Source organism: Apteryx mantelli, chromosome 1 (genome assembly GCF_036417845.1).
Source record: "Apteryx mantelli isolate bAptMan1 chromosome 1, bAptMan1.hap1, whole genome shotgun sequence".
In the NCBI taxonomy this organism is placed as follows: Eukaryota; Metazoa; Chordata; class Aves; order Apterygiformes; family Apterygidae; genus Apteryx; species Apteryx mantelli.
This window is the reverse complement of record NC_089978.1, coordinates 2854301-2875172: the sequence shown is the minus strand read 5'-3', so window position 1 is coordinate 2875172 and position 20872 is coordinate 2854301. Positions and strand designations below refer to the sequence as shown.

General features: G+C 54.2%; 1 protein-coding gene across 1 annotated transcript; it reads left to right on the top strand.

Annotated features, from left to right (window-relative positions):
* Positions 1-64: 64 nt before the first annotated feature.
* On the top strand, positions 65-20348 carry XRRA1 (X-ray radiation resistance associated 1). The gene is made up of 19 exons (XM_067289532.1): positions 65-89; positions 1913-2022; positions 3213-3358; positions 3666-3737; positions 4541-4613; positions 5312-5409; positions 8050-8183; positions 9104-9202; positions 10361-10620; positions 11662-11702; positions 12774-12890; positions 14289-14382; positions 15580-15695; positions 16264-16403; positions 16557-16641; positions 17858-18026; positions 18268-18380; positions 18995-19100; positions 20083-20348. Exons 2-19 carry the CDS (start codon positions 1929-1931, stop codon positions 20346-20348), a joined length of 2223 nt encoding a protein of 740 aa, XP_067145633.1. The 5' UTR covers positions 65-89; positions 1913-1928.
* The last annotated feature ends 524 nt before the right edge of the window (positions 20349-20872 follow it).

Here is a 20872-nt window from a genome sequence, read left to right as displayed (position 1 = left end):
GGGTAGCGGGGAGGCGCGAGGGGCTGGCGCTGCCCCTACCTCTGCCCCTGCCCCTGTCCCTGCCCCTGCCTCTGCCCCTGCCCCGCGGGGTGAGGGAAGGGGGGGGCCCGGCCGCGCGGCCTGCGCCGGGGTGCTGGGGAGGGTGGGGTGGGCGCGCGGGGCGGGTCTGGGACCGGGAGGACCGTGAACTCTATGATCCTGTAGGTGGTGTTCGTGAGGGGGTGTTTGCGTGGGGGTGGGGGAGGCTCGTGTGGGGTGTGTGAGGGTGTTCGTGGGTGTGCGAGGGTTGTAGGGGTGTGTGTGTGTGTGTGTGTGTGTGTGTATGAGGAGTGTGTGTGTGTCTGAGCAGTGTAAGTGGGGTGTGTGAGGGTGTTCATGGGTGTTGGGGGTGTTTGGCAGGTTGTAGGGGTGTGTGTGTGTGTCTGGGGTGTGTGAGGGTGTTCCTGGGTGTGCGAGGGTTGTAGGGGTGTGTGTGTGTGCATGAAGAGTGCATGTATGGGAGTGTGTGTGTAAGTGGGGTGTACGAGGGTGTTCATGGGTGTTGGCAGTGTGTGAGGGTTGTAGGGGTGTATGAGGAGTGTGTGTGTGCAGTATAAGTGGGGTGTGTGAGGGTGTTCATGGGTATTGGGGCTGTGTGGTTGTAGGAGTGTGTGAGTGTGTGTGAGGAGCATGTGTACATGGGTGTGTGTGAGGAATGTGTGTAAGTGGGGTGTGTGAGGGTATTGCTGTGTTGGTGTATTTGTGGGTGGGTGTCAGTGTCAGGGTGTGTGTGTTGATGCAGGTGTGTATGTGTTGGGGTGTGTTTAGGTGTTGTATGTGAGGAGTGTGTACAGGTGTGTGTGTGTGTTAGGTGCTGGGTGTATATCTGTTTGTGAATGGCATGTGTGAGGGTGTTCATGGGTGTTCGTGTGCAGGTGTATGTCAGAGTAGGGGTGTTAGGGGTGTATGTGTAAGTGTGTTGGGTTGTGTGTAGGGGTACATGCAAGGACTGTGTATAAGTGGGTGCGTTGGGGGTTTCCGGGGGTGTATGTCTGTGTGTATGGGTTTATAATGTGGGACGTGTGTGTGTGAGTGGGGTGTATGTGGGGTTCATGGGTGTTTGGGTGTGTATTGGTGGCGGTGTAGTTATGGAGATATGTGTTGGTGTGTGGCTCTGTGTGTATGGTTCACATGTTGGGGTGTGTCCGGTACCTGCGGTGTTGTGTGAGCAGGGTGTGTACAGGTGTTCAATGGGTGTTCATGGAGGGATATAGGGCAACAGGCGTGTGTCAAGGGTGTGTGTGTGAGCGGGGTATGGGTGGGTGCCCATCTGTGGGGAGCGTGGGAAGGGGTCCCGCAGCGACTGTCCCTGCCACGTCCGCGCTATGCGGGGCGTCGTTGCGCCGCGGCGGCCGGGGTGAAGCAGCTCGCTGCTGTACCATGGCAACGCGGCGCACAGCCGGCAGGGCGTCAGTCGGGGATGCCCGCAGACGCGGCTGTGCTGCGTCGACATAGTCGCCGCACAGCGGAGCCGTGTTGTCGCAGGGGAGAGTTATCCCAAACACTGCCTCTGTGCATCAATGCTGTAGTCAGGCTGTGCTGTGTTATGTCAAAGCGCTGTCCGGGTGTGGAAACAAGGAACAAGGGGTAAAGCAGAAACCACGCGAGTCACGGTCCACACGGACTGACTCACACACGTTCTGAGGTCTCCGTTTTGCTACCTTGAGTTTGAAAATAACGCCTACAATCCTATCGTCTCATTTACTTTTCCATTTTAGGTGAAGTGATGCTCTTCCTGTGTCGCTAACAGTGTTCCTTTGAGTACCAACCAATACGTAATTGGCCACTGCCCCTGTAAAGAGCCATTTAAAGCTAAGTAATATTGGCGTCAATGAAGAATTTAACCCGTTCCTTTGTTTCTCACTCTTCCCAGGAATACTGTGGACAAGATGGCCACAACCGGACCGTACAAAATGGGTGACGGAAGCAGCTATGCGACTAACTGCTTCCCTGCCAGGAACATTTTGTGCACAAATAGAGAAGGTGATGTTTCTTTGAGTGCTGCTCGTGACATCGCCCTGCAGAGTCATGTTGTGTCAGGCTCCGTAGGGCTCTGGTTGTCAAAGGTTTGGGACAGATCCACCGCTTGTACTGGTGTAATGGCGAGAGTGATGCTCTGGTCTGTGTCTGGGGTTCGGAGGCCCCGGTAATAAAAGAAAGAATGATGATAGACAATATAAAAAAGCAGAGCTTAAAACCGTGCCTAGAAAGTCTCGACGTTTTTTAAAACTTCACTTGAAATGAAAACGGCAGGCTGTCTGGGGCATCTGTTCAAATGTCGACTCCAGCAGGCATCTCGGCACCATGACAGAAGGGAAGAGGGAAGCAACATCTGTGCTTCAGCCAGGCACATGGATAACACAGTGTGGTTCTCTGTCTGTTATTCTGCGCTAGAGCTTCTATTTTGTCTCTGGGGTTTGAGAGTCAACATCTGTGAAGTGCTTAGAAACGGCAAGAATGTCTTCCAATATTTGAGAAATGGTAGAAGGTTGGGAGAGAGCTACCAAGCTGGGCAGGAGGCTGGAGCACAGGACATGTGAGGAGAAGCTGAGCGAGCCGAGCTTGTTTTGTCTGACCAAGAGGAGTCCAAGGGGTGAGCTAATTGCAGCCTACCTGAAGGGCAGTTGCAAAGGCAATGGAGCCAAACTCTTTTCAGTAGCGGCAGATGGTATAACTAGGGACAACGGCCACGAATTTCAGCTTGGGAGGTTGAGCTTGGCCATTAGGAGAAACTTCTTCCCTGGGAGGGGTTGCAGCTCTTGGCCGGGTTACCCTGTAGGTGGTGGAGTTGTTGTTCTTGTCTGCACAAAGCCACAGCTGACCTGGTCTAACGTTGCTGATGGTCCTGCTTTGAGCGGGATTAGAGGCCTCCTGAAGGCCTTTCCAGCCCACTTCTCTATGTCTGCAAGCCTATGGCTCTATTTAGATTTATAAAGTAGCATGCTTCTCCCCTTCCGTGGCTCTGGCTGCAGCTTTGATATTCCTATCTTAAATAATACGGTCACGGAATATTCTATATTCCAGTGTTTCTACATTTAAAGGGATTTAAAAAGGATGGATTTCACTGTCAGGCTGAAACTCCAGGCATAATGTAGCCGTTTTGTGAATGGCACATTCAGAAGGTCACGTACTTACCTTGTTGTCTCCTCTGCCTTGGCCTGTCATTGTGTCAGGGGCTAGGCACTGGCTGCTAGCTCACGGAGCTACCCGGAGATCCCGGATCAGGCAGGCAATCCCCGGGGAAATGCCCCAGCGGAGAAGAAAGCCCCAAAGTTTGGCCTCTGCAGAAGAAGACAGTATCCTAGATGAGCCATTTCTGGTGAGCACATATTTCCTGTTTTTGTCTAAACGAAGTGACAGCGTTTCGTGGACCTGGGGGGGACCTTGTAGCTGCCTCTCCTCCCCGTCTCCACACCATGCCATCTCCATGTTCATGGGAACGCCGGGCGCTCACCTTCTCCCTCTCACTGTGATTCAAGACACCAGGTGCCCATGCAGGTGGGTGTCCCACCATGAGGGAGAGGACAGCCGAGGTCTGGTTTGGGGGTTCAGGTCCTAGGACGTGGCATGCGGGATTGCTTACATAGGCAGTGCAGGGCTAAGCCTTTGCTTTTTTATTTTTCCAGATGAAGCATCACTGTTTGAAGAATCCTTCTGACCTGTGCTCTGTGAATATAAGCAACCAAAATCTGGTCTCTGTGAGTATCAGAGACTCAGGAAGTAGTAGGGAACTACCTTAAATATTGAAAAATTTACCATGTTAGCACATGAGCGTCCAGACATCGGACAAAACACATGTTAGAACCCAGGCATATTTCCTGCACAAGAAAGCCAGCCAGCCAGCCATGAACAGGCCTGGATGATTTGTCCTACAAACCTTTGGATCATGTCTTCATAACAGACTTAGCTTGGTCTTCATCGGGTGTAGCCCTTTCCCCATTTACACTCACTCACAAAATCCTTTCCTCTGGGTTCATGGGTGTTGTTTACTTGAGCTGACAATCCATGGTGGGAGTTAAGCCTCAGCTCAAGAAGTGACTTTTATTTGCGCTGGTGACTAACCTGCAGTGCAAAGAGAAAATGAGCTGAAGTGCGGATAATTATTTTAGTGTCTTTTTAGGGTTCCCTTCTGGTGCTGTGAAAGACAGATGTGCTAAATCATAGAGTGGCTAAGTTTGTTGGGTCACGAGCGAGCATGAGATACACCTCAGGAGGCCTGCAATGCATGCAAGGGAGTGAGGTCAGCAGTGACGACACAGACAGGGCTTTGGTTTGGGGCTGAACTAAGCCAGGTCTTCTGAACGTCAGTCACTGAATTAACTCTGCATTAGAGGCATACTCACAGAGGGTTGCTCTCCATAGTTGGAAAAACAAAGGAAGACCTAATTATGGGAAATGCCATGATTTAAGGATTGTGAAAAAAGTAAGAAAGGAGAGATCCAGTTGTTTCGAATCTGTTTAGGGTTGGGGCTGATTGATTTTTTTCTATACTTTTTTTCAGGCTAAAGAAGATGATTTTGAGAAATTTGATTGTGTTGCTTTTATAAATGCTGCAGAGAACTTTTTGACATTAGGTAAGGGATTGCATTACCAAAAAATAGATACTGCTTTTAAACCCAGGAGCATGATATAAGGAAGTTGATGCTTGTCTAAACTCAGGTCTAGAGCTTTGCAAAGAGACTTAAGATACACACACATATAGCACTTCTTTGCAGGATTGCTTCCTTTCTGTTACTGAGCTGAAATCCTTGCACTGATTCCCTTTACAGTAATGATAATTGTGTGCCACTCTGGTCTTCTTTTCATTATTAGAAAACAAAGCTCTTTACAAAGAAAATCGTTATTTAATATATAGAAGCACGGAATAGTGCAATGACTTGTTTCAAATCCTCAGAAAGCTAATGGCAGAACTGGGAGGTGAATCCAAATCAGTGTCATGGGCTCAGTTAATCTGAAGAAGAAAAAGAGAGATCCACTTATAACTGGTAAAACATAAGCTACATGTGCCGTCAGTGGCTTCCAGCAATAATCCAATTTGGGGTGGAAACAAATGTATGAAAGTAAATCAGATGTCTAAGGAGGAGGCTATTGGGCATCATCTGTTGTAGGGACAATCATCTAATTGAGCGTGCATTTTATTTCAAGCACAACAACTGATAATACTAGTTCTAGTCTTTCTTGCTGGTCTTGGTCTGTTCCAGATCTGGATAAGACATGGCTTGTTCTGTTACTGTGGTTCCTTACAGGAACATTGTCTCCTCTACCCTTGCAGAAGCATTTCGGAAGTTTCCAGGGCTGCGGAAACTGGAACTTTCCTTGAATGGACTAAGAAATCTGAAAATTACTGCTGGAGACTTCCTGCATTTGGAAGTAAGATGAGAGGGATCTCCTCCCTAGTGTCACGCTGAAGTGTAACACCTAACATTAATACGTGCTTCTGCAAGTGTGAGTTCTCTGAAACCATGTGGTAATTCTCTCTTCCTGCTCCCTTGTGAATCTGGGATGTCCTTTCCCTTGCGTCCTTCAAGGACCTTCATAGCTTGCTTCCTCTTGCAAAGCAATCCCTCACAGATCCCCACTGCTCAGCCCCTTGCTGCATGACTCCTTGTTTCCTCCATCACTGGCGTCCGCCAACCCTTTGCTGCAGGATCCGCTTTGTAGGACCCTCTCCGTTCAGTCCATCGTAGACTCCCCATACCAGATCTCATTGTCCTCCTCATGTCCTGTCCTTCTTTCACTCCTGCTCATAGACCCTAATCCTGGTGTGCCAGGCACTCTGTCATTCACTGGTGTCATCCTTCACCTCTCTGATGCTGTGTGATCCCTTGCATGTGCTGGTTGCACTCTCACTCACTGCTCCGTGAGTAACACACATTCTTTTTGCAGGCTTCCTCCTCCTCCTTTCAGTGAGATCCCTCATGGGCGCTTCTGACCATTAACCTCTTCCAGCTCCTCTTGGCAGGATTTCACAGACAGATCTGCTGCTGCTACCATCTCCTCCTCCTCCTCCCATGAGATCTCTTGAGGGCCCCATCACACTCTCCTTCCCAAGATGAGATCTTTGGAGAAGTCTGTCCCTGCACACCTCCCCTTCCTCCTCCTCACAATAAGATCCCTCATGTGGCTTTGTTGCTGCCCTTATTTCCCCCTTGTGTCATTGCCCTCCTCTTCCACAGTGAGAGCCTTTGCAGATGCCTCTATCTTCCTCTTCCCAGTAGATCTGTCACAGCTTCCCATCACTGCCCACTGCTGCCATGTACTTGCCTTCTTGCAAGAGGTCTCTTTTGGGCCCTTTAATTGCCTTTCTTCTCTTTCCCCTCACAGTGAGATACCCTATTGATCCCCATTACCATCCTCCTCACAATGAGATCCCCAAAGGGGGGCCTCATCACTGCCCTCTGCCTTCTCCCCCTCTTCCATGTCCTCCTCCTCACTGCGAGATCCCATGTGGATCCTCATCTCCCTTCTCTGCCAAGTTGCTGATTTTTCCTTTCTTTATTCAGTGCTGCATGGTTTCTGAGGTTCTGTGGCTGCACTCTTCCTCCTCCTCTGTAACGAGCCCTTTGTCCCCTCTTCCAGTCCCTGGGAAACTGCTCTCCTCCTCTGAGATGCTGGTTAACCTCCTGTGGGTCACGGTCCTCCTCTTGGTGCTATGTGCAGTCCTCATACATCACTGCTCTGCTCTGCATGATCCCCATCCTCCTCCACACCATGGTGTACCTCCATGCATTCCATCTTCCTCCTCTCCAAATGGGTGTCTACAGCTCCGCTAAGTTATGGGCTGCCTTTCTAACACAGCAAAGGGCCAGTTTGGTTTAAAAAAAACCCCAAACTGCAAAACAACACCCCCCCTCCAAAACACTGACTGGAATCAAACACTGGAATCAAAGTAGATCCTAAAAACAAGCATACGTAGCTGGAATGAAGGCTGCAATTGTCCTCTCCCTCCAGCCTAGAGTGGCTCTCTGCTACAAAAAGCTCAGTTTCTGACTCGGCAGTACTGGCCTTATTTAGGCTTGCTGTCTTTGGGGAGATGTCTTTGTCTGGATTTCTCTCTCTCATTGTACACAGGGTTTTTGATTGCTGCTGAATATAAAGTTTTGTCTTAAAAGGCTTCTTTCTTCTTGTCTCATTCAAGGAATTGTTTGTGGCTCGGCCGTTGGCTCCTTGGTCTCTGACAGTGTGGCTCCCTCTGCTGCTGTGATCCTGGCCTCCCTCCTGCTTGCAGGCTTTGGGAGACCCTAAACCCCTTGAAACGTGGGAGAGGTGTTTCCAGAGGGCCAAGGGCCCATCCGTTCCAGAGCTTAGCACTTTTGGTGACCTGCTCAAGTTTGGCTCAGCCACTAAGCATATGCCTAAGTTTTGGGGAGGCAAATTTCCAAAGCTCCTAAGGCCAGGGCTGATGTTGTCCATCTCTGTGTGCAGTCATGTGAGCAGGCCCATCACTGGGATCAACTATGAAAGGTGTGGATGGGGCCCATCTCTGCATTATTCCCCATCTAAACTTCCCTTCCTGTGATGCCCCCTCGGATCCCAACACAGTCTGCGACCAGTGGCCTCCCATCTGCTGACAGCCTGGGAGAAGACAGTGCCGGGAGGCCTGATTGGAAGTTCATGTTTATTTGATTTGGAAGTGCTCCGAGCGACTCCCAGGGCAATGCAGCCTATTTTAACGGTCCAGCGAAACTATTCCTATTCACGTGTCCTAGAAACCTCATCTTATGAATCACCTCCTAGCACGGTCTATTGCCTTGCTTTCTCGTGACTGTTGTCCCATGAGTCACACGTGTGAGTGAGGGACCAGCCCTGAGCACTTCTGCCAAGGTGCAGAGTCCCACAGCTGTCAGTGAAGTCACTGCAAGTCAAATACACTCAGCATCACCCTAGGGTGGGTGGTACCATAACCAAAATCTAGTTTAAGTATTAAATATGTACCTGGGAAAAGCCAGCAGAGACCAGTATAAGGGCTTATTCTTTGCTCCAGAGGGTTGTCTCTCCTGTTTCTCTCAGGATCTGGACCTCTCATACAATAATTTATCCCCTGAGGATATTTGGACATTGGGAGATTTGTCCCAACTCAAGGTTCTTCACTTGACGGCCAACAGGCTTCGGTCGCTGCCTCCTGACCTGGCAGGCTCATGGGAGTAAGTGCACACAGCAAGTGCTGCCGCGGCCAGGCAGGAGCGTTGCCGGCACTCGGCAAGTGGGATATGCGGGGTGGGCAGGTAGGGTGATGGAGCAGTGATCCTGGCAACACAGGGGTTACAGCAAAGGTGGCTGGCCTGGGATCTACCCGTCTAGACAGTAGGGGTCTTCTCTTGTGAGCTGAAAGGTCAAATAGCCTAATGGCTGATGCCGGGTGGCAGGGAAGTGGTATCCCGGCTCAGCTCATCCCAAATCCAGCACCACCATGCCTGAAGGCTGCTGGTCTCAGAAGACCCTCTGCTCCAGCATAGCACCACAGGTTCCTACCAGCCCATGCTGGGGAGCAGAGCTGGAGATACTTGACGGGTCTGGGTAAGGGTGTGCAGGACACAGCGTCCTTACGGAGCACGTGAAGGCCAAGGGTGCGTGAGGAGCCTCCTGGTCAGATCCCATTCAGATGGGCACAGTGTGCCTGGTGTGGCTTTCTCCTGCCTAGTGCTGGGACTGACCTGATGCCCTGAGCTAGGACCGTGGTCACCCAGGACACCTGCTGTCATTGGCAGCTAGAGAGGGACCTGTTTGGGCCACCCTGTTTGGTGGCCAAGCCGCATGAGTAGGATGCTATTTATTTATCATTAATCAGGCCCTTCACGGACAGCGTAACCAGAGTCACCATGCCCAAAGCATCTGCTCTTTACCATTGTTGGAGACCAGATGCTGGGCTAGATGGTCCTTTGGACTGATTCAGTTCAGCCGTTTTTAGGTAGGATATCAGATTTCTATTTAAAAAATAAAAAAAGCCCCAGCCCAGTCTCCCAGAGGAGCGAGTGGATACATCTTCCCCATGTGACGGCAGATGATGTGTTTTTCACCTGCCCTTGCTTGAGTACATTATTAACGAGTCTCTTTGTATTCGCAGCTCTGCTCATTTAAGGTTTCCGTCTCTGGAGGTCTTGTTGCTGGATGACAATTGCCTGTCAGACCCGAGTGTCTTTGTGAGCCTGTCTAATCTCTGCAGGTAAGGCGGCACCTGGCAGCAGACGGCTCTGGCTTTTGTGGGCTGGCAGCTGCCTCTGGCAGCTGTTGCGCAGAAGCAGGCTTAAAATGAATAACAAAATCTTTGTGATTCGCTCGGATATTTCCCTGTTTAGTCTCTCTGGTATTGAAAATAGGACTGAGTGAAAGCAACAGCCTGCTGTAAAATACAGGCTGGCCAAAACCAGCAGGTGGCTGGTAATTCAGCACCGGCCCTGGGTGTTTGCTGGTCTCCAGGTCTGATTTGAGAAATGGCAGCTGCTTTCTCCATTTTCGCTTCTTTGCCACAGATTTGTCCTTCATTTCAGTGCAGCAGCGTTAGGAGACGCTGTGGATCAGCTCCCTCTGTTTAACGGAAGTGTTAGTGATTCAGCCAGAGGGAAGAGTCACTAGAAAGGGAGGTGGCCAACGTGCCCCTTGCCTGGGCTGCAGTGGGTTTGGGTGCAGCACAGAGAGCTTCTCCCGTTTACTTTGTGCCTCCTCCCAGCACGGTGACCTGGAGGTGGGAATTGGGTCTGGATTGTTGCCCTGGCTCTGCCATGTTGTTCCTGGAGGAAAATGTGTGTTGTCCACAGTGTTCATGAAAGAGGAGGGAGAACGGGCAGGGTTTAGGCATGAGACTGGGGGGTCTCAACTGCAGAGTTTTAGGTTTCTGCTCTTCCCTAAGCCATCTTGTAACTTTGGTCAAGTGGATTGGTTATGTTATACTTCCATGGGAAGGTGGAACGTTGTTAGGGAATCCCAGTAGGACTGCAGCTCGTCAGAGCCCTGGGTGATTTAATGAACTGCCCTGATGTCTCCTTGGCCACTAAATTGTAATCAACAGATGAGCGAGGTGACCCTTGGGCTGATCTGGGAACCCCAGTCCCTGGCTCCAGGGGGAATACGGGCTCTGTGCTCTGTGCAGGACTGGGCCCTGGACTGGGATTTTATGTGTCGGGAGGAGAGAGGGCACAGAGGCAGCGGGAAGCAGGAGTCGCGGATGCCTTCGCACCGCTGCTGAGAAGCACCGCTGGGAGGCAACAGCGAGGAGGCAGGTCCAGGGACAGCTCCTGCTCGGCAGGCGCCGGGGCGAGCAGATGGCACTGCGTGTGCCCTGCTAGTAATCATGACATTTCTCGGGCATTTCCTTTCCTAACAGCCTGAGGGAACTGAATCTGGACAGGAATGAGATTTCAGCTGTCCCCTACCTGCATCAAGCAGAGAGCATGCACTTCTTCCTCCATCCGGCGCTGGACGACGACAGCTTCAGGGCAGAGTGGTACAAGTCTCTGAGCAGCCTTGGGCAGCAGGCTCAGCCGTCGCGGCGCGAGGGCATGGACGGGCCAGCAGAGCTGGAGACGAAGAAAGAGCAGCTCGAATATGTCGTGTTACAGAACGCCAGGGATCCAGACCGGACAGGTGAGCAGCCGCTGCCCTCCGAGCCTCTTCCTGCCCTCGCTGAAACTAGGGAGCATTTTCCATTCGTTTCAGTGGGAGAGGGCTCAGTTACGTTAGGCTGGTGCTGAGGCCTTCCACTTCTGCCGGATGTTTACTAGTGAGTAAAACTACTTGGTAAAATTAAAACAGCGAGGGAGGGATGCATGGGACCATTTTAGACATCTGAGCTAACCTGTACTGTCTCTCTGTAATTACTGGGAGAAACTGGCACTTCTAGGATGTGAATCACCCTAAAATAGACATCTCTTGTTCAGACAGAAGTGCTCCTTTGTCTCTCCTGACCCTCTCCAGGGTGGCTTGCCCCAAAGGAGACATCGTGCACTGGGTGGGAGGAAGCCTGGCGTAAGCACTGGAAGAAATTCAGATTAGGAAACTTATTTCTGTGGGTGCTGAACAGGGGTGCGAAGGGACTGAAGGGAGGAACGTTTTGTGGGTAGGTAGCCCATACACGGCTCTGCAGCGCTGTCTCAGGTAGGTTGGCTCTCATGTCTCTGACGTCCTTACTGAAGCGTGGTGCACACCGGTCATGTGATGAGATGGATCCGGAGGTTGCCTTGTGCATGGAATGGGTGGCGATGGAGGCTGCTGCTGGGGCTCCTCCAAGCATGTCTCCTGTCCCCTGACTTGGTCCACCAGTCCCTGTTGTTGAGTAGATCACGGAGCAGGCCATGGTGCAACCTCTGGTGCTGGCCTGGCTATAGCAGAGTGCGAGGAAGACTTGAAGACAAGACTTGGAATCAGAATCTATTTATGGGGAAATCCTGGCCGCACTGAAGCCAGTAGCAGGGTTCCTGCTGTGTCCAGGGGACCTGGACTTCACCTCAGTGTGATGGGGCTGTCAGCAAGCCTGCTACCTTGGGGACGTCTTGCCCTTGATCTAAGCCATGGCTGATGCTAGCTTGCTTTCCCAGCGTAACTCCAGCCTCGCCGTGGTTGGGGCTAGCCCAGCACCTAGCACCTACGGCACTGAGAATCCCTCACTTTGCTTGTGTTTCATTGCAGAGGTCGCTTTTAATTCTGGCTCTCAAGGACGCCCAGTGCCGGTAAGAACTGTTGACTGCTCTGCGGTTTAGGGTGTGCGCTCCCAAACTTCCCTTCCCCAGGCCTCTCTCTCAGATGAGTCGTAAGAGACTCACTGGTTTTGCCGAGGCTCTGGCTGCCTGCAACGTCTGCAGTCGGTGTCCTCTGTCACTGGGGCAACTGGGAGCAAATTTTCACATAACTGAGGAACACAAGCTTAAACTCGTATCACTGGGTAGTTGTTTGCTCGTGACCATATAGCCCTACGCGGGGAAGTTGGGCTTATTTGACGTGATTTCCTACAGAGCTCCTGCAGTAATGCGACAGGCCAAAGCAAGCTGTCACGAGACACCCTCCGCAGTGGGTCTGCATGAAAGCTCTTCATTGCTGTTTGAATTACCCATGGTAGCTAAGTTTGGGCCCAGGGGGGTTATAGCCTGAGCGATGGCCTGTCTATGTTAATTTGCCCTTTTTCCTTATATTAGGCCCTTGTACAAGGGTTTCTAAGGGCTTTTTAGGCATGCGGCAGGCAGCAGGAAGGAAATGAGCGCTGGTCGTCTTTCTCCTTCCTCTTGCCCCGTCCCTGGCGAAAGGGTGCAGGTTTCCTAGCGTGATAATTTCGCAGTCCCTTTTGCAATCCGCCACCAAGAATGTAACGGAGGAGGCTGATACCGAACCGCCGCCAGCTGATTCAGCATTGCCGCCTCGCTGTGGTTGCAAGGGGCCGTTGTGCTGTGAGACACCATTTCTCAGCCTGTCTGGAGTCTCACACCAACGCTCGGTGCCTCTCCGTGCCTGGTTCCTTGGATACAGCGCAGGCCCTCAGATACAGCTCCTCCAGCGCACCTGAGACGAGGAGACTGGCCCAGTGCTGCTCAGGGCTTGGTGTCAGAGCAGGAGAAACCCCAGATCCCATGTGTGCTCCTCTAATCCGTAGGCTTCATCTACAGCGCTTTCCCAATGAGGTTTCTTTACCTTTAGCCTCTTGTTGATGCCTTCAGTGTGCGTGGTGGTGTGACAGCAGCGAGGTGTCACCATGTCCCGGAGTGCATGCGTAGCAGCGCTGCTGTTCACCTTCTCCCTCTCTCCTTAAGGGTGTTCTCGGGGAGGGATGTCCGTCTGCCTCGAAGACTCTGCCCGCTCCCACCGTGCGCAGAGACATTTGTGCTCCGTTTCCTCAACTGAAGCATCTCAGCTTGGCCTTCAACAAGGTGATTGGAGCCCTCTGACTTTGGCTAGAGATCAAGATCCAGCTGCCTAAACCCAGGTTTAGTGCTGCTGGAAACACCCTGGCCTCTACCTGCCGCTGAAGAAGGTTACAGGTCTCCTCTGGCTCCTGAGTCCATCTGCCAGCCTGCGGGGATGTCTCAGACATCCAAGGTCTCTCAGATGGGGCTGAACACCTATTTAGGCAGCTGAATTGTACTACGATTGTCTAAATTCCTGCACATTAGGGATTTTAGCAGAGAATGGGCTATATGAAGGACTGCCCTCCCCTTGGAACTGATCATTTGCTGGAGCTGCCCTGGAGAAGGTGATGGCCCATCGAGGCCTTTGCTGTGCTAGTGCCAGGTTGCCACCCATCTGCTGAGCCATACTGTGCTCCTAGTGTGCCCCAATGGGGCAAAATTCATTTAACTCCCCTTTCTGGTGTTTTCGGCTCCTTCCCAGGGCTTAACTCATGCTACATCCCAGCTGGGGAGAGCTGGGAGCGCAGACGGTGAGTTACCACCTCTCGGCGAGGGGGCAGCCCTGTGACGTGCTGGTGGAGCTCTGCTCGGAGCTGCAAAGCAAGCTCTGCCTCTCATCCCCACGTGTCATAACCCTGTTAAAGGTCGAGCGTTCACCGCCTTGCTGGTGAGCTGGTTTCTGGCTGCCGTGCCCTGGCCAGGCTGTGGTTTGGCTCCCCAGGCGGAGAGGCCGGACTCTTTTTTCGGCATCGCTAGCATGATGTGCTCTGCCTGCCTCCTCCGTGGAGCCTGGGCTGTGCTGCTGTGGGAGCAGGAGCTGCTGTGACTCTTCCGAGTGCCGGAGGCTCCAGTCCTCCAGCGCAGGGTGCACGGGGGAGAAGGAAACGTGGTCTCTGCCCTCCGTCCTTGCAGGCAGTGGAGCTGCTGGGGGTCAAGCAATGCCATCTCCTTCCTCCTGCCGGGGATTCCCGTGCATCGGAGGGATGGGGGCTGGTGGGAGGACTGGCTGAGCCCATGGCTGCTGCCATGTGTCAGCGCAGCGTGGCTGATGCTGACACATGTTCTTGAGGAGAGGCGCAAGCTCTGAAATCTCAGGTTCGTGGCACTGTGTTGAGAGAGCGCAGGACTCCCCTTGTCAGTGTGGCTGTGTGGCTCCCAGGAGAGGAGTGTCCAGCCCGGACTGTGTGTCCACAGCAAGGACAGGACAGTGCAGCCGAGCCCAGCATTTGCTCAGGAGGGATGTGGGGGAGGTGGGACAGTGTCTTGTGAGTCCAAGTGTCCCTGCAGATCCTCAGAGGTCATCTCTAGGGATCCCAGGCCACCCTGGGCCGTTGTCCCTGTTGAGATGAAACTCTACAGCCACCAGTGGGACTGAGTGGCAGCTGCTCAGAGCAAACAGTAAATTATTTTGCCTTGCAGATTGAAGAGGAGACAGATCTCTTACCTGTGGCTTTCTTGCCGTGTCTGAAGGAGCTGACGTTCCATAACAACCCTCTTACCACCACCAGGAGCGGTAGGGGATGAGCCTGTCTCCGTGCAACCCTCCTGCTCTCTCCCTGGGCTTCCTTTGCCTTTAGCGTTTGGATGCTCCTGCCGTGCTGGCCCAGGCCCGGGACCCCAGGGAGAGTGGGTGCTATAAGTCATCGCTGCTCCCTAAAGAGCATGCAGATGAGTACTGCTCTTGCAGATGCTGTTAATGCCCTGCTCCGGCTCCCATTCCCGTCAAAGCCTGTCGCAGTCCATCCGTACCTCCAGTGATGCAGGCTCGGGCTGAATTTTGCTCCCTGAATGGTGTTCGCCCCATAAAGGGCTGCTCTGAAGCTGGCCCGGCTCCTGTTGGTGGTGAGCGCTGCTGTGGCGTGGGAGCTGCTGGTTTCCTCCTGCAGCCCACAAGCAGCCCCTTTCTTAGCGAGGGGACAAATCCCAAACGTGACCGTGGCCTCAGGAGGCAACAGGTGAAGATGGCAAAAAATTGCAGTTGTGCTACTCCCTACCCAGGCTACGTGTAGACTAGTAAATGAATCAGGCCAGGGCTTCTTCTCTGGCCTTGATGGCAAGTAGCCCAGTCTGGTTTGTGTCCCTAGGGGTAAGGTCTCATCCCCCCAAAACAGAGTGGCTTCTTCTACTCTGCCTGCTAGGAACGGTCCCTGGGCAGCGCCATTCCCTGCGCTGTGCCTGGGGTTAGCTGGCACAGGCCAAAACCACGCCGGAGAGCACGTGGACAGCGAAGGAAGGGGTCTGGATGATTGTGGGTGAGCCCTACGGCCCCGTCCTGGCCCTGGCTAGTCCCCAGTGTAGGCAGAACCGTGGCAAGCAGCCTGGTTAGCCGTCTTGGCTCTTCCTGGCACAGCGACTGCTTTGGTTTTGGGTCGCCCAAGGCCCTACCCCAGCCCAGGGGTAATCGCTGCTGGCAATTGTGGGCCATCTCGTGTGTCGGAGGGGCTCAGGACTCCTTCCAGGAGGAAAGGAGAGGCCTTTGGAGCTGAGACCCAGCGCTGTTGAATTGCTCGGCTCCAAATGTTCAACTGAAATCCTCCATAGACGAATCAGATGAGGGGCAAAGTGTTGGTCCCTTGTTCCTCTGCTCTGGTGCCCGTCCACGAGGTGCCTGGGGACACTTGTCACCGCCCTGGGAAGCGCGCGTGCTCGCCGCCAGCTGTCTGGGAGCACATCGGGCTGTGCAGCGCTTGTGAACCCCCTGCTCTTCCAGGGCAGCCACCTCTGCTGACGAGGCTCCTCCAGGAAAATTTGGGGATTAAACTTGTTCGCCAGAGTGTAGCAGTGGAGAGACTGCACCTCTCCATACCTCTTAAGGCCAGCCGCAAGGTAAGGAAGGATACGCCTCGCTCAGGAGTGCAGGGCTTTCTCTGGCCAAGGCAGGGGCAAAAATCCCTGGCCACACTATTCGGGGCAGAATTGGGGGGCACGTAAAGAGCTTGCAGGACCCTAGATCCCAACGGGGTTGGTAGGATGAGGGGAAGGAAGGGTAGGAGAGGGTTGGAGGCCTTTGGTGTCTTGCTCAGGATGAGGCCAGGGAGTCCAGACCCTCCAACTTGCCCCTTCTCAGTGCAGCCCCAGGCAGGGCTGTAATCGTTGCGGCAGAGGGTCTTTGGGCTCTTTGGGCATGTTGGTCTTGACCAAGGTGTTCCTGTGGGCCTGAAACTGCTGCCAGGGTGTCCCTGGAGCTGGGGCTGCCGTGGCGCTCCGGTGAGGAATAACCTCCAACCGCTGGGTTCAACCCTGCGCTGATACTGGCAGCAGAGCGTGAGTGTCGCTGGCGGGTGGCAGGGCTTTGGGGGGGCTGGAAACGACCTGCCCACAGCCAAGCTGATGGATTTGGTAGCCTCCCGCTTCATGCAGAACGAGTACGGTCCTCCCTTCTGCCCCCCGCCAGGTCTCGTCCCATCTCCCGAAGGTTATGAAGCAGCCCCTGAGGCTGGAAGCTCCTGCCGAGACCTTTCTGTGGAAACCTGGGAGAGGAGCCGCAGCTCTGAGTCCATCCAAGCCTCTGCCCCCGATCAGACCGTCCGGGGAGCAGAGAGAGGGGCCTTGCGAGGAGCTAGAGGAGGCCGGGAAAGGCCCCCGCCACCCCGCTCCACCTGTCCCCCTTCTCCCGCACAGCTCTGCTTCGGCAGCGCGGGTTGGGAAAGCTCGCATCGACGCCGACGCCGACCCCGCTGGCGGCAGCGGCGAGCGGACGCTGGGGGAACGTGACTCTGGACCTTGTCCTGACAGAGCTGAAGATGCCGTTGGATCCTTCTTCGTGACGCAGGTGCGTGAAGTTGGGCTTTCAGCTGGCCTCTGCGGGAGGCCGGTGAGCGTCCAGGACTCTAAGGCTTGTCCAGAAACGCTCTGTAGGCAAGATCTTCGTTTCCTAAATGCATGAAATTTGCACACGCTGTGGACTCCAGCGGTTATAACCCTCCTTTGATTGCAAGGGATTTAGAGGTGGAAGCACTAGCGGGAAGCATAAATGCGATGTTTGGAGTGGGAACAAGAACTGGTGGCCAGATTTCCTTGGCAGGCACTCGGGGTTAGCATGATTTCTCTGCCTGGAGTTGCCTGGGCAGAGGCTGCCCTTCGATAAGCACAGTGTGCGTCGTGGAGGTGACGGAGGCTGGCAGCAGGGTCCAGGCCCCTGGGACACGGCCTGTTTGTGCTGGGTACGTGGCATCAGCCAGCGAAACTAGTGAATCCCGGTCCGTGCTGGCTTGGTGGGTAGCCCCAAGCACAGGAGCTTGTCGGTCTAGCATCATCCCTGCAGCCTCTGCTGGGAATCTCTCCGTTAGAGGTCACCAGGGCAGCTCTTGGACTTGATTTCCCTGAAATAGAGCCCTAAAGCACATCTTGGGTGTGTGTGTGTGAGAGACCATGCCGAGGACATGGTGGGATCCCAAAGCGGGTGCAAGCTCCCCTCAACGTGGCTGGGTCTTGTCTCCCTCTACAATCTGCAGCAAGTTCCTGGCATGGGTTTTTGGCTTAATCTGCACCAGGATGGGGCCCGTCCCTCTCCAGCCTGTGCCCTAAGTACAGCCGGGATGAGATGGTGGCTGCGCGGCTCAGTGCCACCGGGAGACACCTCTGGCCACAGCAGAACAGGCCCCAGCCTAACGTGGTGGGGCCATCACTAGGTGAGAGCTAAGACGCCCCGTGAGCCCTGTTGCGTTGACTCCACGGCCCATACCCAGCATGGGCTGCTGGGTCACCAGTCAGTGATAAATACGACTTCCCCCAGAGGGGATCCAGTAAACCTGGCCCCTGCCTCAGCCCCTGGAGATGCTTTGTGACCCTTGATTAGCAAGAGCGCGGTGCCGCGAGGCGTTGGGCAGTTTTAGGCCACGTGGAGTGAAGCAGTAACTCAGGAGCCGTTGCTGGCATGGCTGATGGCCAGCTTTGGCTGTACGAGGTTCCTGTGGGGAAGGTATTCATCGTCAGCTTGACTGGAAGGAAACAACTGCTGTGAATTCCTTGGTTTTTGCTGCTTTGAGGTGGAGGATGTGCCCAGGCCCCCTCTGCGACCTGTGGCAGAAGATGGGCTGGAGAGGAAGAGGAGTGAGCAGAGGGAAGAAGGAAGCTTCCTGGCTGTTCCGGAGCGATACAGAGGTTACGAGGAGCTGCTCGGCGGAGACACGGACCCAGATTTCGTTGAGCCAGTTGGTAAGCGAGGAAAGGAGTGGGCTGTGCTTAGAAATGCCTTGATGGGTCGATGAACAGCACGGGGAGCCTCACTGCACGCTGCGTGCACGCATGCGGTCGCAGCGCCGTGCCTTGGACCGCGGTGGCTGATCTCTCACTGGACGGGGCGACGTGGCAAAGCTCGCTGCGGTGACCGCAGTGACTGATGGGGAGACGTGGCGAAGAGGGAGCAAAGGCATCTGTTGTCCCATTTGGTTCACAGGGATACAGAAGAACGTCCAGGCGCTAAACTACCTCCTGAAACACCCCCTGGTTTATCGGGACTCCAAGGCGCGACTGGACAGTGTGCAGAAGCCCTACGTGCCTCGGAAAAAGGTGAAGAGCCAAAGCTCTGAAGGGAGAACGGTTGCTTCTGTGGCATTGGTATCTGGAAGTGGATCAACCCATGTGTCTGGGGGTTGATCTCAGAACTTGAACATGGGCTTGACCCAAGTTCCCAGTTCCAATGCCTCCCTGCTCTCTCTGGCTCCCTGCTCCATCTTATTCCAGCCTTTCAAGGCCAGAATGCTCCCGGCAGTCCAGGGAGGCTGCTGTCATATGGGCACGGTCCCACCTGCCAGCTGGCTGAGCCATTAGGGAGGCAAGGTGCTGCGTTTGCAGCTCCATCAGCTGCAGGTTTCCTCCCAGGGCACATGGTGGGGCTCCCCCTCGCCAGCCCCGCTCCTGGCTCGCTCGTGGTTTGGTGCACGCAGCCCGAATGGGACCCGATTGGCATTGACGGGGCAGCTCAGCCCCCTGAGACAGCAACCCTGCAAGGGGGAGCTGCTTGTCACCAACCCCCCTAAAGAAAGCCAGTCTGGTCAAAAGCGAGGTAGGGAGATGGCACGGTGCTATACTGGTTCGGGAGAGAGGGCAGGAAAAGGAGGCGGCAGATTAGCACGCTGGAGGGTGGAGGGATGCACGTTGAAGCCTCCTGGTCTTTCTTGCAGTCTGGGAAGATGCCTGGCCCTCCGACGCAAAGGACAAAAGCAGAGGTGCTGGAAGGGATCCTGATGGCCATGCGGAACACCACAACCATCACTGAAGTCCCCCTAGGTACGTTCCCCGTGCTTCCAGTTTCTCCCGTTCACGCCAGTGCAGAGGCAGGGGCAGGCACTGGGAGCAGCTGCCCTCGGACGGATCTGAACAGAAAGAACCGAGCTGGCTGTGCCCCGGGTTGAGGGCGAGAGTTGGGAATTCAGGTTCTCCCCATTGCAGCAGGGTCCCTGGCCCCCTTGACCCCAAGGAGAGGACAAGGGCTTCAGCCTGCCGAGTGCCCTCAGCCCACAACGAAGTCGGTCCCTGCTCCCCCCCGAGCTCTGGCTGCTAGTTAATGCAGAAGTAAATGCAAAGCAGGGTCTGCTGGGGGTCTCTTTCCTAACTCTGTAGGGATCCACAGCTGGATTAACCCTACCCTGAAGCCAGCTCCTGGGAAAACAGAATAAAAGATTGGTTTGGTTTAGCCCCAGAGATGAAGCAAGACTCAGGTCTCCGAGTGGTGGCCAAGGTTATCCCTATCCCTCCCCAGGGTCGGTACCAGCCTGGAGGCCCATGCCTCCTGCTTGGCCCCCTTTGCGCTCTCCAGCGCTGCCCTGCACCGCCTGGGGAAAGAGTGGGAGGAAGAAAGGCAAGAAATTAAGCCACTTTCAGCAGGCTACAGTAGGAGCCACTATCCAGGCTTGAATCCAGCCCTGAGGCCACAGGAACATCTCCGCCTCTACTGTTGAATTGCTCAAGACCGTCAGTGCCTTCGGTTTTGGGGCTCCTGTGTTTTGTGCGGGCACCAGAACAGAACTGGATCCCGGCAGAAGCCTTCATGCACGCGGGAGTGGGCAGCCACAGCAGGGCACCACTGAGCAAAGCCATGTCTGTGTCCTGGGCCCAGGACCTGCAATGTGGCCCTCCGGCTGCCACAGTAGCACCATCACCGTGCTATCAGGATCGGGGTGGTGGGGCTGCTGGTGGAGAGGCGGGAGGGAAAACGAGCTGTTGAAAGGAGCAGTTCCATAGCGCTGCTCACACCTCTGACCTTTTCCAGCATCTGTTTTGCAAGAGAAAAAATCCAGCCCCAAAGCGTATCGGGAGGCACTGAGGCTAATGAAGGACTTCCAGGAGGTGTACAAGACTCCTCCAGCGGCCACCGGCGAGGAGCAGGCTCCAGAGAAGGCCAGCTCTTCCGATGAGATGCAGGCAATAAAAGCTCTCCTAATGCAGGTGGCTTCCAAGCAGTGGAGCCCCGAACAGATACAGCTGCCAAGGAAGAGAGTGGCCAAGAAGATGCTCAAAGTGAAGTTTGCAGCATAGCCAGCGGTTGAATAAAGCATCCCATACCTTTGTTCTCTTAGGTGAGACTTCTGTTAGTTGGTAACTTGTTTGGAGCCAGTTTTTTCCTCCCGAGGTTCGAAAATCCATGCCATGAAAGCATTCAGCCAAGCAACTTCCAGCTCCAAAGCACCAGCACAGCTGGACTCCCTCAATGCCAGCGCGTGAAAACCCTGCTCGTTATTGTAAAATACGGTGGGCACCGGCTATTCCTGTATAAAACCGACTTGTAAGGAAACTGCCACCCGCTGCAGCACCCCGAGCAGTGGTGCCACGTGGCAGTGACGCGGCTCTGCCTCGGCCTTATCCCAGGCAGCTGCAACTTTATCAGAGGTGTTAGCTGGAGAGTTGCCTGAAGAACCCCTAGGAGAAGCGGTGTGCTCACCCTACAAATGAGAAGGCAAGGAGAAGAAACTAGAGTAGCTGCATCTGCTTAAATAAAGAGGAAGAGCTAAGAACTTCCATAATTCTCCTTAGAAAGGGCAAGGGACTGTGAAAAGGTGGTG